The 17,118-nt window shown below is 41.0% G+C and overlaps 2 protein-coding genes across 2 annotated transcripts; one reads left to right on the forward strand and one right to left on the reverse strand.

Annotated features, from left to right (window-relative positions):
- Positions 1–8,574: 8,574 nt before the first annotated feature.
- LOC135164249 (G2/mitotic-specific cyclin-B) lies at positions 8,575–11,379 on the forward strand. The gene is made up of 5 exons (XM_064124421.1): positions 8,575–8,760; positions 9,485–10,072; positions 10,148–10,387; positions 10,465–10,583; positions 10,655–11,379. Exons 1-5 carry the CDS (start codon positions 8,731–8,733, stop codon positions 10,896–10,898), a joined length of 1,221 nt encoding a protein of 406 aa, XP_063980491.1. The 5' UTR covers positions 8,575–8,730; the 3' UTR covers positions 10,899–11,379.
- A 552-nt stretch (positions 11,380–11,931) lies between these two features.
- LOC135164241 (elongator complex protein 1) lies at positions 11,932–17,111 on the reverse strand. Its single transcript, XM_064124405.1, has 5 exons — positions 16,287–17,111; positions 15,050–15,982; positions 14,764–14,981; positions 14,112–14,512; positions 11,932–13,928 (listed from the first exon to the last, which is right to left on the reverse strand). The coding sequence occupies exons 1-5, from the start codon at positions 16,737–16,739 to the stop codon at positions 11,974–11,976; spliced, it is 3,960 nt and encodes a 1,319-aa protein (XP_063980475.1). The 5' UTR covers positions 16,740–17,111; the 3' UTR covers positions 11,932–11,973.
- Positions 17,112–17,118: the final 7 nt, after the last annotated feature.

Consider the following 17,118-nt stretch of genomic DNA (forward strand, 5'->3'; position numbering starts at 1 on the left):
ATGAGTGAGATGGAAATAGAAGTTTCTACGCTTTCAATTGCCATCCGGTTTTTTATTCCTCAACCCACTCACGCCACCTGATCAAGCTGCGTCGAATCTGGGGCACGAGGAAGAGAAAAAAAAAATAGAGAAAAAAATCGCCTAGGGATTATTCAGAGGGAATTGATCGTGTTACCCTGCCGCCTTTATGGATCTTCAAGAGTTATCTTTGGTAGTTGGCCACTCTCCTGATGCTACATCGTTAGACACTGAGCTGTAACTGTGGAGTGTGTGATGTACATCGGGGTCAAGGCCGGCAAGAGTGAAAAATAGGAATGGGGACGGGGGTGGACTGCTGTGCAGGGGCGGTTTCGTTGAGGCCGAGGGAGCGGGAACAGGAGAGCGGCGGGGAGGGGAGGGAGGGTGCAGTCTTTCACCACCGCCCTCTACTACCCTGTGGCGCGCAGTGCCAGAGGGTAGAGGGCACACTCCTCTGATTACTCCACTTTTTTCTCGCTTTCGCTCCTCCACTTTTTCTTCATTCCTTTCTTTTTCTCTTCTTTATTTCTCTCATTGGAGGTAATAGGGAGCTCTTTGAACTGGAAAAATTTCGAGGGGGATTTTAATCTGGAAGACTTTGTGTCAAGGTACCTTGGAGGTTATTTTTCTTCACTTTGGGACGGCCGGGAGAGGGGATTTTTCTAAGTGATTTTTTTATTAAGTCAGGAATTAATGGTTGGGGTGGTTTGATTTTTGGACGAGTGATTGGTTTGATTGGGCAGTTTCTAGGGATGGGATGATGACCATCGATTTTTTCTTTGTCAAACTAGAACGAATTTCATCAAATCACTAGGACCGATAATTTTTCTATAGAAGTTTTTTGAAAATTATTAATATTTATTTTTTTTAATGAAACTATATTTTGTTCTACTACTCGAGTATTTTTAGATTGTAAGAAGCGTAGATTTTTATCGGAGAATTCATGCATTCTTATCGTAAATAGACCAGAACGGTCCTCCGGCTTTTCCGACGAGCAGACATGTGAGGGCATTAAATGCTTTGTACATTCATCCCCATCGTCCATAGATCATATTTCCTGGGGATATTTGAAGCGGTCAGTAATGCCCACGAAATTCCCGGGAAAGCCTGTGACCTTGCTCCCATTGACTCTACCGAGAGAAAACGAGCGAGATTCAAACGGATTTCGAGGGAATTACAACGAGGGTCAGGAGGAAGAAATCTCGTCCAACCGACAAATCAGGAAACTCGACCATTTATACTCCTGAGGGATGAAGTCTTGAATAAGGAATGAGATGGAAGGCGAAAAAATAGTATATGTATGTATATCCAGCAAAGGGGAGTATGATTTCACACACGCTTGGTAAAACTACCGGAGCAATAATTTCCATTTCACGGTTACATGTGCGTTGTGAAGATTTAAATTTGTATTCTGAAATTTTTCCTAGTGTAGATTCAATGTCACCACAATTATAGGGTAATTAATTGGTCAATTTAAATTAATTAATTTTTTTATTTACTGGTTCTCAACGAGGGACGGTGATAATCATAGTTACGATTACGATAGAAATTGTCCGGTATTATTTTATGGCAAATAAAAATAATACTGTTTATAAAGAAAGAAAATTTTTTAACCATTTAACAGTCGCAATAAATCTGCAATCGTCGAAGTAGATTTTTCCATTTCGGTATTTTTCTTCTCCTTTCCCTCAATTCAATGGAGTCATTTAATGGAACAGTTAAATTAATCTCATTGATTGAAAATTTATAATCGAATTTATCTTATCACGTTTTATTCTCCTCCTCCCCCCACTCTCCTGACAATCAGACTGATCCATTCCACTCGCCGCCTCGTCGCAATGAACAGAAGTCGCCAGATAAACGCATTTACGTCGGAACTTTTAATGGTGTAATTTAAAGTGATCATGAGAGATGTGGCCGGCGAACCGTCAGCGACGAGTGATTTTTTTTTTCTCCGACCGTTGTTTCTGTAGTTCCCCGGGCACTTTCAAATTTTTTGCCTGGTTCTTTTTTTCTCCAGTCGACCCCGTCTACGACGAATGCGACGGGTCGACGAACACGTAAATGAGTCAGAGTCCATTGCCGCTTGTGACTGGGAGGGCTGTGAGGGTATAGGTAACGAAAGGTCTTTGATTTCCCGTGGCCTTACAACGCCTCCTCACTAGTACGTGACAGCTCAGACTGGCGACTGGGGCATAAAACAATGGCAATACAGAAGGTATTGATTTTCACACTTGAAAGAAAAATATATTCGTTGAAAATCGCGGGGAATTTGACTGCAGAGAGAGAAACACTCAGTAAAATTATTTACTCTATTCCTAAATAATTATTCAACTTATTCTGAAAACTACATTAAATTGCAGTGAATGTTTAGGAGAATTAAATTTAATACTATAGGAGTACAACAGCAGGTTTGAGTTTCCAGATCTTCCACTGGAAAATTCAAACACAAATTTTCACCGGTGTCGCATGAAAATTTCAACAGTTCGGGGAATTCCTGTTCTCCACGTATCCGTCACACCGACAAGTGGTAAAAAATCATCGGCCGTTAAGTATTGATGTTCATGACACTTTGTGCGCGAGTCTCATCCACGAAAAGGGGGTGAAAATGTTAATCGCACCGTCAAAATTTCATATCATCCATATAAAGTTGTGTTTCATCCGCTGGTGGATAGGTGGGCGGTTGTAGAACTGGGCCGAGGTCGTGTATACGTCCGTCTAACGAGTTTTGAGGTACACCACTGGTCGGATAGGGTCTAGCCTCTGTGGTTGTTCAAGAGCCTGCATACTTTCGCTCAGGGTGAAATTAATAAATGTATTAGCGGTAATTTTCGTCCCTCCGTGTTGAATATTCAGATGAAAATTGGTACCGAAGAGAAATGGACACTTTGGGTTTTTACGAAGTCCATAAAAAACCCAAATAATTCGTCGAATCGTCGACGAATAAAGTAGAGTATTTTTTATTCATTAAAAAATCCCCTCGGCGTGAGAGTATCAATTGATAAAAGATATGACGTTGAATCTCTGATTGAAAAATAATCTGGTTTTTCAGTAAACAATTTCTTTTTTGTTTGTAAAAAATACAGGAGTTTACTTTGCCCGTCTCATATTATTTTCAGATTTACGGCTATTGAGAGCACTCGAAATACAAAAAACCTATTGAAACAGTTTTCCCGAGCGAATGAGCATTTGCAATTTTTCCATCCGAAGCTTATCGATAAACCTTTTCAACAGACAAACGGAATAACGGCAAAAAATTCCTCTCGCCCCGACAATAAATAGAGTGAACTCATGCATATTTTTTCTCAAGATAGAATTCCAGTCTCAGGCACCCTGAACTGAGTTTCCATTATCGGATTTTACCTGAGATATAAAGGCCTCGTCAAGTCTGTGACTACTGCGTCTGTGTTTTCAGTCGAGTTAGTGGATAGGGAACGGAGAGGATCAGACCCCGCAGGAATAAGAAAACCCGGTATTATTGAAAAGGGAGTACTATGCATAAGAGGGATGATTGAATAAATAATGCGGCTGGTGTACAATAAAGTGTAGTTGTTGGACTCTTTATTCACCATTGCAAACGCTGAGAGAATAATTCCTTGAAAATTATTTGCGTGCCAGGAATTTTTATGTGACTGTTTTCCTTTCATGAGAGAAAGATGAAAATATGATGAAAGAAAGTCAGGATTAAAATACAACGATTGTTACTATTGAATGTTCTGATTGGATGTTTTTGTGATTTTTCACTAATGATTTATTAATTGTATTTCGCTGGATGACCTCACAAATGTTATTTTTGCAAATCTCACAGTGAACCTCTCAACTGACATTAACTCCTGACATTGTCAAGCGACCACAGGGAATTGCAGTCCATTACTGATCCCTCCAAAAATATCGAGTAAAAAAATATTGGAAAAAAAATTGCAATATAATTTCATTGTCACTGAGTTATTGTTTCCAAATGGTTGGATAGCCTCGGTAAATTCATTGGGCAACCCTGGGGCACTCGCTTGCTCTCCTCTGGCATGTGTTGAATCCACTGTTATAAATATTACCCTCCAAGGTTGAAGCATTTGAAACATCTCACTGTGACGAGAAATCCAGGAGAATGAGAATATAATGACAGAGCAAGAGAGAGAGAGGGAGAGGTAGGAGGCAAATTGTGAGAGGTAGAGCGATGGATGAGATATGACATAACTTGTGACGAGACATTGGCCCGACGTTGAGTCCCGTCTGCTTGACCTTAACCACGGCATTCGGTTATAAATAAAGGTACCAACATCGCTCAGCTAATCAGCATCATCTTACACGTGTTACATCCCGGAGGGCTTGCGGCCCATTTCAAATGATGGATGGAATGGGTGGATAAATTTCCGGGAAGGGATATGGAATTTTCCGCAGGGCCATAATGCATTATCATCACGTAGATGCAGCTGAAATTGGACTCCACTGTTGAATTTTGTATCGTACATTCGTATTGCTAATTTCCTTTGTTCGACGGAGCACCATGGGCAAGCAATGGGAATGAATATCGAGTGAACCTGATACGAATGAGCATCATTGTGAGAAATACAAATTCAGATTCAGAAATTGTGATTCGGTGAAATATTTTCAAAATAAATATTTATAAAAAATACTCTAGGCGACGGACAACCATATGCACAACCACATGTTGGGTACACAAGTTATGAGGGGAAAAAATCAATGGAATGGTCAGCCAGTTCAGGCCAGTAATAAAAATTAGAAATAGAATTAATCCATTGTCAACAGAGAAAAGGACAGGAGTCGATGTAACACAAAGAAAATATTTGTAACATCAAAGAAATAAATTGAATTGAATAAAATTCATTCGAATGATTTAAACTTTCCTCCGGCACTTTATCAATCTCAATTTTCCAGTCGAATGCAAATGGATGGCAGCGATTGAACGGATATACCAGGGAATAATCGACAATGCGTTATCGAAACTCCAAAGGGTGTTCTCTCGTCCCTCCCATCCACGACGATTCCATTAATGAAATTCCGATTGACGTGTGCAGACGACGAGAGTGTCCTCCACTGTTGGTCACATGATGGGCCAGCGGAGGGGCGAGCATCCCCCGTTCCCGCGGCTTATCACTTGGGTGTTGGCTCACTGTGGCTCGTGTACACGCACATCGAACACGAGCCAAACTAGTTGGACTTCTTAGTGCCCGCCGCCCTAACGTATTATCCTCTTAACGGCTATCGATCCCCCCCGGATATTGATCGTTTAGTCGATCATCCAAAGATCTCCCTGTTACGTCATCGCTGCACTGATATCCGTTATCATCTGTGTGACACTGTACCAGTACCTGGTCTCTAGAATCTTGATATCTCGGCACTCCTGGGTAGCCCGTGATTTCGCCCTCTACCGTGATTTCATGACACCGTTCTATGCCCCGTTTCATCTCTTCGTTAACCCCGTTAATGAGAAATTTCCTCGTTTTTTCCAGCGGTATATACTTTTTTACTGAGTTTAATCCCTCGACGAACTGTCGTAAACCTTCTCGTGTCGCACTTTGCGGAGCAAATAATGCAGCGGAAGCTCGAGAGTTTACTTCTGCGATATTCCGAGGTGCATCTGTTGTTTAATGATTTTTTTTTTATAAAATTGGAGAGAGAAAAGCAAATGAGATGTTTTGGAAAAAAAATATTTCGGTGGAGTTTCGGAATTTTTGGCTCCACGATTCACAGAAACAATTGTTGTCTTGTTGACATCAGTGTAGTCGCAGTTGCAAATGAAACTGCAAATATTCGACGGGACTTGTCAGTTTAATAATGTTTATCTGAATTTATGGTTAAATTTCAATACAAACTACCAACAGCATTTTTTTACGGAGTTTATTCCCTCCACGGACAGTCATAAACCTTTTTGTATCGTATTTTACGGGGGAAATAATGTCATGAGCTCGTATGAGAGCTCAAGAGTTTATTTTTACAACATTCCGAGGGGAATAGTTCAGATATTGTGTACAATAGAATAAAATTTCATTTTGCATGAAGAAAAAATTGCACTTAATTACATCAGGCTTTTGAATTTTGTATAAAATAGTCTCAATATTGACGAAGTTGTTGTTTTTTGACAAGAGAATTCGCAGAAGAAAAATTACACTCTGCCAAGGCGATTTCTCCTGCAATTTCTGAACACAAGAGCCCTCGGACTGAACTCATAAAAAGAAGCTGTATTGTTTTTTAACTGAGAACATGAAACCTTAATTGTCCTTATAGGGGTTCATATGTGCGTTTGAATATAAATTTCTAGCGATATGTTTTCTACCCAATGTATTTCCTCACTGAGCGCTCATAAAACTTCGCGTAGCATCTTTTCCGGGGGAAATAATGCTGCGGGAATTCAAGAGCTTACTTGTGCAATATACCAACTGAAATAGTTCAGTTATTCCGTAAAATGGTGGAGTGGAATTTTCATAAGGATTATCATATTCTAAGAGGTTTAATTAGAGAGCGCCGAGGAAGGAGATTTTCCATCTGGCGTGGAAGGAAATTCATTTCGACAATTACCTTCACTTTCGGCTAATTGTGCAAGTCATTGCTCTTTTAGGAAATTCACGTGGAATGTGCTCAGTCGCCAATTGAATTAACGTGTCAAGTGTCTCATATTTGTGATAAAATAGGAGACGCCAGTGGTATTGAGAGACCGTATTTTCAAAGATACTTGAAATGTCAGTGATTTTATTTTAGAACACGAAGAATCATCAATTTGAGACCGCGAATATTCACTTGTAAATTCCAATATTCTACATTGAAGAATAAAAATAAAGTACCAGACTATCGAAGTGCAATTCTACTAGAGAAAAATTGTAGTAGTGACTATTTTATTGGTCAATTTGTGATTTAATTTTTTTCTGATGAAAATGCGATTTAAATCGACTTGCATTTAACAATAATTTTTATCTCCCTAGTTATTTCGAGAAATCATTATTGCAAATGTCCCTCATCCATTTACCAGCATCCTCGACCGCATACATCAACATTCGAGTGTGACGTGGAGTTCCGCAGGCCGAGGACAAATATCGGTGTACAGAGAGGCGCAGACATGTGAGATGTCCACTCGTCTCGAGTTTCCTCAACGACCAGTACAGTCCAGTTGTGATCAGTTCCTACTTCCTATTGTCCCCCCCTTTGCCACTCGAGCCGGCCGCGTACATTAGTCAAGCAGGCACGGAAACCGCCAGCGATCGATGCTCCGTTCTATACGCGTATTAATTATGCCCGACGAGTGTGCCAGTGAAGCGTCGAGGGTTGGACAAGCGAGGGCGCGCCTATGAGAATTTCACCCCCTTCAATCCCTATTTTCATACCAAACTTCCCTCCGCCGGCAGAAACCCTCTTCGACTCACCTGGGAAAATACTTTCTCAGGAGAAAAAATCACCATTTGCCAAGTTTCGCGACTCCGATTGTATTCGAGTGTCACTATTCAATATCACCCAAGTGGAATTCCTCGGTGTTAGTCAGACCGGCCGATAATGCTGTTTATTTTCACGCAGATAGATTTTTTTCCACTAGCCTTTTTTCCTTGACTCACGAGTTATTTCTGGTTCGGTCTGAATTTATGGAGACATCTGCTGAAATAGATTGAAACACTTTTCGCCACTGGAGTGGGGGGGACCGTAAAGTAAAATGTTTTATTACCTCATTAGGAGAGGTTGCAGCATTTGAGATTATTTCAGTGGGATTTTTCCGCTTTCAATTTTGTAATGACGGTCTGGCGGACTGATTGATGGGGAAAAGGTCGATTGATAGAGTTTCATCTGCGCAGATTTTTTTCGCTCGATATTTGGGTCACGATGGAGTCGATCTTCCTTTGGGTGGTGGTGGCAATTTACTGGTGGATGGGGTAATTAGCTTGAGAGTCGATAAAATCGTTTTTTTTACTTGACAACATCCGACTCTGGTACCAACCACAGGTATTCGAAGTGGTTGTTGAACGTCAATAAAACAGACTTCGCTAAAATTTTTTCGTGGCTTCGCCTTCGGCTTTAAGGATCGCAGGACAGGTATTACCACGGAGTACGTGGCATGCCCTTCGGGGCAGCCCATTTTCGATACTTCTAAGGCTTCCGAAGTATTATAAAATCGATTCTTTCGTTTTTCGCGTTTTTCTCGGCTCCTGGGCCTCTACAGTTCTGTCAGCCTCCGTCTCCTTGGTAATACCTTACCGACAGGCACGTTCACTATCGTAGTTCATGCGCCGCCGGTCCATAAGAGTTAGCGATCTCCCCTACCAATCTTTGCTTGTATAACCCTCACCCCGAAATAGCGCGGACCGTCGGTAAAACAGATAACTGTTACTGTAGTTGTCTTTCCCTATTAGAAATAACCTTAATTGTTTAACTCTGGTTATTAAAGCATTTAATTAGATTTGCAAGAAAATTACAGAAAATAAAATAGCATAAAAACAATTCGCCAGTTGAATTTCCCGCCAAGAAGTCTGAAGTTGCATCAGCCTGCAGAGGGCGGAAAAAACATCCGGCGGTCGTCCAATCATCAGCCAACTGCACTCAGAGAAGGACCAAACAAATTCAAATCGACAGAGTCGTTACTGAGACCGACAACGCTGTTCTATTCAGAGCATTCAGCAGAGAAGAGAGGTCCTACCTCGACAAGGAACATTATCAAATATTCTGATTGCTCAGTGATTTGTGATTAGTAGACAACAGAGGAAATAATTGACAATGGCTTTGAGAAATCGGACGGCGTTAACGGTGAGTAAAGTAAAAAAATATTTTGGAAAATGTCTGGCTGTCGTGAGGGAAGTTGAACGGAAGAAAAACGGTTGCTGGGGCGGTCGATGTGGGGATGGTGTAACCGTCAAGGCGTTTAAATGCCCAGGCTTGTTTAAATCCCATCGTATCGAACATTTTAATACACCACCCTCCTTCTCAATTATTTTACTTTCTTCTCTGTATTTATTTAAAACAATTAAACGCGAAAAAATGGAAATTACATTTTGGGGATTTGGGAATTTTTTATGTTCTTCATTTTTTAATTCGTGGAAGGGAAACGTTCGGTCTGCGGGAGCATTATCTCCAACAATTTTATTTTTATGTAAAAAATGGTACCCTTCCTCCTGAATCCCAATTCTGCAGGGAGTCTTGGACTTTTCTACCTGATGTCGAAGGACGTCGTCTGTTTATAATTTCTCTCCTCGTGTTTACCCCATTTCTATTGATTTCTCCTGGGACACTTGTGTGTACAAAAGGAAATATTCGAGGGGGAACGACAGAGAGGGTACCACTGAAGGTGGAAATATAAGTCGAGATAGTATGTTCACCTCGTGCACGTTCTGAAGGGATATCCGCCCAATTCTTTTTATCTGCATAAGGTGCTCATACAATTATTGGTATTATTGGGAAGACAAATAGAATAGACCAATGCTTCTCGAAATCCTCCCCGGACCCCCAAATTAATTAGGGAATAAAATTACAGAACATTGTAAACCAAGAGAACACCAAGAACGTTAAATCAGCGACAAATGTAGTCTCTGGTCAGACGCGGCGTGCCGCCCTCGGTGAGATAGGTAACCGAGTTAATACAATTCGTGGTACGTCGAATCTAGTGCTTAAGGCACAGAAGAAGCCGGTGGTAAAGCACGAGCCAGCAATAAAAAGTGATAAACCAGTTGATAAGCCACCAGTGCATGTCGTCAAGCCAGTACAGAAGAAAGAGATTGAGCCACCCATTGAGGTGAAACAACTTGAGCAGAAATTAACATTACACGACGAGCCGAAAACCAGATTCGATGCCTTCTCAGCTGATCTTTTGCACATCGAGGACATTGATGAGGCAGACAAGGGAAATCCCAATCTAGTCACTGCCTACAGCAACGATATTTATAAGTATTTGATGGAACTCGAGAGAAAATATCCAATACAATCGGGATATCTGGTTGGGCAGGAGGTCACACCGAAAATGCGAAGTGTTCTCATTGATTGGCTTGTCGAGGTTCATCAGCAGTTTCACTTACTTCAGGAGACGCTGTACCTCACTGTTGCTGTTATCGACAGATTTTTGCAAGTGAGAATTCATATTTTCTCTCGACCACTGATTTAGAATAATTCATGACTACTTACTTTTTTTATTCGCTTCCAGTCATTCAAATCAATCAACCGAAAACGACTCCAGTTGGTGGGGGTAGCTGCAATGTTCATATCGTGTAAATACGAGGAGATGTTCGCACCAGACGTCGGTGACTTTGTATACATCACCGATAATGCCTACACAAAGACTGAAATACTGCAGATGGAATTGCTGATTGTTAAAACACTGGATTATTCCTTCGGACGACCACTGCCCCTGCACTTCTTGAGACGATACAGCAAAGCTGGACGTGTAAATATGCAACACCAGTCTACTATCGATTCAATTTATTTACCTCAATAAACAAATTATTCTTTGTTATTTTGCAGGCCCTTCCAGTGCACCACACGATGGCTAAGTACTTCTTGGAGCAGAGCCTGGTGCACTATGAAATGTGCCATTACCCGCCGAGTCTCATTGCAGCAGCTGCAATATATCTTGCCTTCTTGTGAGTTCAGCTGAGGAACGAAAAAAGTATTTTGAATTCCTCAATAATTTGCAACATTTTTCTACTTCCAGTGTCATTGGTCATGATGACGAGAATGCCAAAGAAATATGGACGATCACCCTGGCGTACCACAGTAAATACAATAAGGAAGATGTACTGCCGGTTGTTCGGGCAATTGCCACACTAATTGTGAATGCTGATACGAGCAAGTACCAGGCTGTGAGGAAGAAGTACGTCAATAGCAAACATATGAAGATCAGTGTACGTCCAGAGCTGAAATCGCCCACTCTCCAGCTGCTGGCCAACTCCCAGTGATCCTCGAGTAACGTTAAATGTCTGTAACATAGGAGTAGTTTGTTTTTTAACTGAAAAAAAGATAGGACATTTTATCTAGGTTATTGAGGTGGGGTAAAACTTTATTCAATGTCGAACGCTAGTGTCCATTCACTGGAGACGATTATTCTCGAGGTCGGAGCTATGAGAGACTGTTTGATAAATGAATGAGATCCTTTTTTTTTATATGAATGACATTTGACAATTTGCTAGAGAATGTTTTTCTGTTCATTTGGATGCTATTTCTCACACGATAGCCATTTCTTAAGAAATGAGAATGAAAAGAAAAGTTTTTTGATTCACCGAACTGTAGAAAGATATTTTCGACAGTCAATTTTTTTTTATTACTCTAATTTTAATGCTTCAGTAAATCCGAGTAAAAGCATCCATTTTTTAGTGATATATATATATATTATATTTTAGCCCCTATTTCAGAATACATATAACACTATACACTGCCAGATTGTTTGTTTTTTTTTTATAAGACTTAGTATCAGTACTTGTCTGTTTTCATCTTTGATACACGGTATTCAATCTTAAACTGACGCCACTGAACAATTTTTTTGATGACTCGAAGCTCCTCGGATGCATTCAATTGTCTCTTTGCATTTTTTTGACCCTAAAATGAGCAGCAATTCCGGTGTAAATTGATTACTCGGCTATTGAATTAAATTAGACGCAAATATTGCATGATCATTTCATAATATATCACTTATATTTAAGCGTTTTATTGATTGAATAATTACAGAAATAAGTAAGTAATAAAACTGAATACAAAACTACACTATTAATAGATCTCCACCTTTTCGGCATAAGCACAAAGAAAAAAGCTATTGTAATATATCAATAACAAATTGAAGAAGGATATGTATTAACGCCGGACGATAAAAAAATTCCGAAAGTTAATATAAATTTTTTAAAAATACCCTAGGCGATAACTTAAAACGTCCTCAACCTGTAAATAAAAATTGCGAGTACGTGAGATAAATGTTTAGATTAAAAAAAAAACAGTATGTAAGTCTAAAAAAGAATATTTATTTGCCATATTCATAGATATTTACAATTTAGGTGAACGTTTGACAGGTGAAAAAACATCAAGTTTCCAATTAACAGAAGCCACTTCAGGTGCATAAGTGAATTTGGCTTCGAGTAGTTTCTGAGGGTTCGCCCTCCTATGCCCATTCATCTGGCCCTCCTCCTCACTGTCCCTCCTCGGCCAGATCTCGTCCCTATTTTTCTCAATAACTTCAATAATATCTACAAGTGCGTGCTGCAGCTGTTCGGCCATTTCATCCAGATACAGACTAAGCAAAATCCGGTTGACAGCGACTACTTCCTCCCTTTGCTCATACGTACTAGAAATAATCGTGTGAAGGGCACGAACGAGCGCCAAATCTTCGTAAACACTTCCTTCCTTGATGCTGAGCACCTTCTTCTCCTGCTTTCTCCTATTTTTACTCGACCTGTAGCTTCTCCCTGAGCTCCTCGAGCTTCCCGAGCTCAGACTGGTGTTGGAACCAGCGATGCTGCTGGTGTCACTCAGCAGGTCACTGACCTCCCCAGGTCCATCCTCCTCCTCAGCAAGAGCGTCCTCTGCCTCCCTCTTAGCTATTTCACTCCTCACAATCAGTAGTCGTTTTTTGTACTTCAAAAACTCTTCCCTGTTCTCCGATATCTTGGACAGTAGCCATGCAGCGTGTTCTACCACCCCTGGCTTTACCTCGGTTTCAATTAAATCCAATCTCGCGTGTGTATGGGCTATTCTCGATGCCTCCCTCCACTCTTTTCCCCTACACATCAAAGAGACAGCATCTTCCTCGTTTTTGAGGTACGCCAATGATATTTCCGCAGCATCACGAAATCGTCTGTCCTCAATCATTTGACGCACAAGTATTTTATACATTTTGTTCTTCTCACCAGGATTCAAATCCATCTCAGTGGTGATGATGATGGCATCCTGCCAACTACCGGATATTTTGTAAAATTCAAAAGCACGCTCCAGATTACCACTGCGGTGGTACATCAAAGCAGCCTCACGATATTTTTTATTCCTCCAGAAGTATTCACCAGCTATTCCAGTCACTTTCCTATATTCGTACGTGTCCCTCGGGAAGATCTTCACGGCTTTTACGAATAAATTGTGATTCACTATCAGATCAATGCACTCGTCGAATTTGTCCAGACGATGGGCTATGTACTCCAAGGCTGGTTCGTATCTCTTCAGGTCCTTGTTGATCTTGAACTTTCGATAATTCTCCTCCAGTTCGGCAAGACCGTTCAGGTATGGGATGTACTCTTTCGGATCCTTCTGGGACTTTGAAGCTACGAATTTTGCGAGATCGAGGTCATACATTCCCAGGGCGATGTCGTAGAGAACGTTTATGTCCACCAGGTACTGGAGGTACTTCAGGGCCTCGTCTGCTGACTGCTGACGTCCCTCTTTTGTTCCCTCTTTCGATTTGAATTCCTTGACTTTCTGAAGAGCTGCCTCCAGCCCTGACACTTGCTTATTTTTCACTAGGCACGTCAGGATCGGCTGCACTAAATTTCTCTTGTCCGCCTTCTTCTCCATAATCTGTCGCAGATGCTGACAAATTCGTTCCACTTTACGACCGTCTGGCTTCTCGAACTCGTCTCTCCTGGCTGCATTCTCCTCTTTTGTGTAGCAAGTCCTGTAAATAGTATCCGTCACGTCCTCCTCCACCAGCTCGGAGATGAAGTAGTTCAGCCAGCAGGGATTCTTAATGTCGTCTATGAACTTTTCGGCTGTGGACATGAATACTCGGGGATTGTGGTCGTGGATAAGATTCAGGTTTATCCGCTGTTTTCTCATTATATCGAAGACGGTGAAGTAATTCAGGGAGACCAGGTGCGTTTTTATTATGTGGAGGGACATGGAACGAGGCTGGACAGTCTCCAGGTTTCCTCGCGGCATCTGGAGAACTGCCCTATCGTCCTTACGCAGTGCGTTCACCAGGCTTCCACCTCGTTCCATTCTTCTCAGGCTCAACCCTTAAAAGTGAAAAAAAGGAGAGGATTAATTATGTTTTAAAGTAAAAAAAATATTTTCCTGATGAGTCAAGTCTCTCTCAGAGACTTTTGTATTGTCACGAAAATGTTACTTGCCAAGATGAATCCATAGTAATTAAAAAATAAGAAAATATATTTTTGACAATAATAATGTAAATAAATTACCTGTGCTCTCATCGATATCAGTTCCCCATGATTTAATCGACAACGTCGATGTTGAAAATTTCGAAAAGCCAAGCTCATTCATCCTGACTGTCACCAATGTGTGCTGCAGAGTTGTCAGCAGAAGAAATTCCGAATGAATGCAGATACTGGTAATGTTATTAGCGACTTCTGCGCCGTCAAGGAAGAGACGGTTTCTGCTACCAAGTGCGACAAGTACGTGTCGCATACCGATCCTAACGGCCTCGACGTGATCACACTGTTCGGGTAAAATTATTTCAGTTGGTATGATACCCTCCCCGTGGGTGTATTTCAACACACCACTGTCCAAGATCAGATATGCTTCGTTTGGATCGGTTGTCGGAACGATATGATGTATATAGCCGTCCATCATCAAAGCATCACTGTTGACCAACAATCGAAACATTCAGAGGAGTCAATTAAGAATACAGTTCAAGTGGAAATTTATTCTGTTCAATCGACTGGATTGAGGAAATAAATTATTGCTTTGAGGATCAAACATTGATTGATGGCCAAACTATTGAAAAAAAATTGAATTCATTAATTCTGTAATTTTGAAATGGACATCATTTTTTTCAAATATATCGCATCATTTTTTTAATTGAAAAACAAAACGATTAAATGCAAGAATTACCTGACAACTAGTCTACCAGTCCCTTTCTCCACATTCAGATTTTCTATCTGAAGGACGCAAAGGTAACTTCGTCCTTCAACAGTAACAGAGCATAAAATTCCATCGGCTTTCACCCAAACAAAATGATGCATCGTGTAGCCCAAACTTTCGTCCCCAATTTTTGGTACCAGCCACTCCAAATCGAACGTCTTGGCATGCCTGTACCCCAACAAACCCTCCTGAAAAATGACGAGATAATCAATTGGCATGGAATCGTGATTACGAGAAAATAAAATGTTATATTCACCTTTTGATGCACATACAGTGCCAATTGATTATTCTCCACGTGCACGAATAGACAATTGGAATCAAGCCAGTGTGGAGTATCATTGCTACAAAGTGGAGCGAAAAAACAGCCATTAGAGGTTCCACTAATCTGAAGTGAGTAATGTGACATGGGGGGTGGCACGATGCCCATTTTGAAAGCAGTGAGAAGAACTTTATCACCGTCAGCAACACCCACGACAGCTTTATCATCATCAGAAAGTCCACGAGTGCGATTTATTGACCATTTGAAGGTGTACACCATAAAGTTCTCTCTTGTAAGGACAATAAGACGTTTTTTAGCTCGAGGAATCGTGCTCCAGTTGAAGAAGACTAAAGGATTCTCTTCCTTAAAAGGAATTGTCTGCTTCAGGTACCAGTGATAATTATTTTCACTCCATAGTTGAAGAAATGTCTCTTTCTGATTGTATCTCTGACCCCATATTGTCAAAATCTCCGAGTCCGGTGACCACGTAATTTTCTTGACGTGTATTTCGTTGGGTAGAAAGGGAAGGGAGAACTCCCGATGCTTGAGGCCATTTTTTTCGAAAAGTGCTGTGACATGTTTATTGGGGAGTCGTTGTGTGGATGCCAGTAAATTACCAGATGGCTTCCACGACAAGTTCTCCTCCAACCCACTTGTTAATTCACTTGTCCATTGGAGCACACCCTCACGATTGAATACTCTGAACCGTCTGGCATTGTCTCCTTGATTCAGAAACGTCACAGCAAATAGGGTACCGTCACCACGCCACGTTACTGATACATCTCCGGTGTCACTATCAGTTCTGCCTGTTATCACTGGCTTCGCTTTTGCTGCTGCCTTTCCCTCGGTGCCATGGAACTGGGTTTCTTTGGCTCCCCATCCAGCTGTTATGAATTGTTTCTCTCCGAATTGGTCAACGTTCAAATTTACCTGATGAATTGAAGGAGGAAAATTACAAACATTAGGTGTAATTGCCTCATTTGTTGTCAAATAAATGGGAGAAGATGTCTAAATTTATGCAACAATCGATAAATCTTTCTAAGGAATATATCTCCATTTTCTTGCATTTCTGTAATGTTCTGACGCTTTCGACGAATGTATTTCTAGCTTGCAGGTAACATTCTTGAATTTTCCCATTCAATTTATTTACATTTGAATATTTTAATTTAGCGTACATCACAGAAACCGCCAAAATAAACTTAAATCTATTTCAGTAAATTTTAAACTGTCTCACCTTGGATAACACTTGAAGATTGGACATCATAGTCATGACATTGTCACTCCCAGTTACCAACACCAGTATTTCCTGGTCTGGGCTCAACTTGATGCATTTAATACCCTCTTCGATATTCACAACGACTTCCTGATCAAATGGCCATTCTGGAGTGACTTTAACTAGTTCCCCGGAGGAGTAGGCACAGTACAGGACTGCATTGTCACTCCAGTACTCCACACCAACCGGTCTGCAGTTGCCTTGGACCTCAATGTTTTTTTCAATAGCTATTTCGATATCTTGTTTGCAAGTGATGACGAAGAGGTGGTTCTCCTCGAGAACGAAAATTGTGTCACTGTCAGGATCATTGTTGCAGATGAATTGTTTGTTCAGAGCTTCCTGGAGCTCCGGACATCCCGCCTCGGCCTCCTTCAAACCCCTGATGCTGTGGTGCAGAACAGTTAGATTCCTCATTTCTCAGTCTCTTGGATGAAATGATGAAGGGAAGTCAGAAACACGACGAAGTAGTATTCATTAGTTTTTTAATCACAAAGGAGAGTGACAGATGATTTTGGATTCAAAACACTCCTTCGACAGGTTATAAACACGTGGTCGCTCAAAACACATGCATCGATAATCCAGAGATTGTGCCTACCAATGGGAATAGTCAAATCGATGGCAGATACACGAATTTGTAGGTCAGGGTCTGGCAGAAGGAGCTGCAACCACCTTTCACATATAAGGTATGATTTAGGGAGGTATTGTCATTTTTTTCAATTTTTTCATTTTTCGCATTTTTTTCGACTCCTAGACCTCCTACAGCCAAAAGCCTCCCTACCCAGTTAGCCACGTT

Source organism: Diachasmimorpha longicaudata, chromosome 7, assembly GCF_034640455.1.
Source record: "Diachasmimorpha longicaudata isolate KC_UGA_2023 chromosome 7, iyDiaLong2, whole genome shotgun sequence".
In the NCBI taxonomy this organism is placed as follows: domain Eukaryota; kingdom Metazoa; phylum Arthropoda; class Insecta; order Hymenoptera; family Braconidae; genus Diachasmimorpha; species Diachasmimorpha longicaudata.

Excerpts from the sequence above, each read along its gene's own strand:
- LOC135164249 (XM_064124421.1), top strand. The coding sequence starts at position 8,731 with ATGGCTTTGAGAAATCGGACGGCGTTAACG. Across the intron at positions 10,073-10,147 it reads TTATCGACAGATTTTTGCAA|TCATTCAAATCAATCAACCG; the intron begins GTGAGAATTCAT and ends ATTCGCTTCCAG. Across the intron at positions 10,388-10,464 it reads GATACAGCAAAGCTGGACGT|GCCCTTCCAGTGCACCACAC; the intron begins GTAAATATGCAA and ends GTTATTTTGCAG.
- LOC135164241 (XM_064124405.1), bottom strand. The coding sequence starts at position 16,739 with ATGAGGAATCTAACTGTTCTGCACCACAGCATCAGGGGTTTGAAGGAG. Across the intron at positions 14,982-15,049 it reads CACTGTATGTGCATCAAAAG|GAGGGTTTGTTGGGGTACAG; the intron begins GTGAATATAACA and ends GTCATTTTTCAG. Across the intron at positions 13,929-14,111 it reads TGATATCGATGAGAGCACAG|GGTTGAGCCTGAGAAGAATG; the intron begins GTAATTTATTTA and ends TTCACTTTTAAG.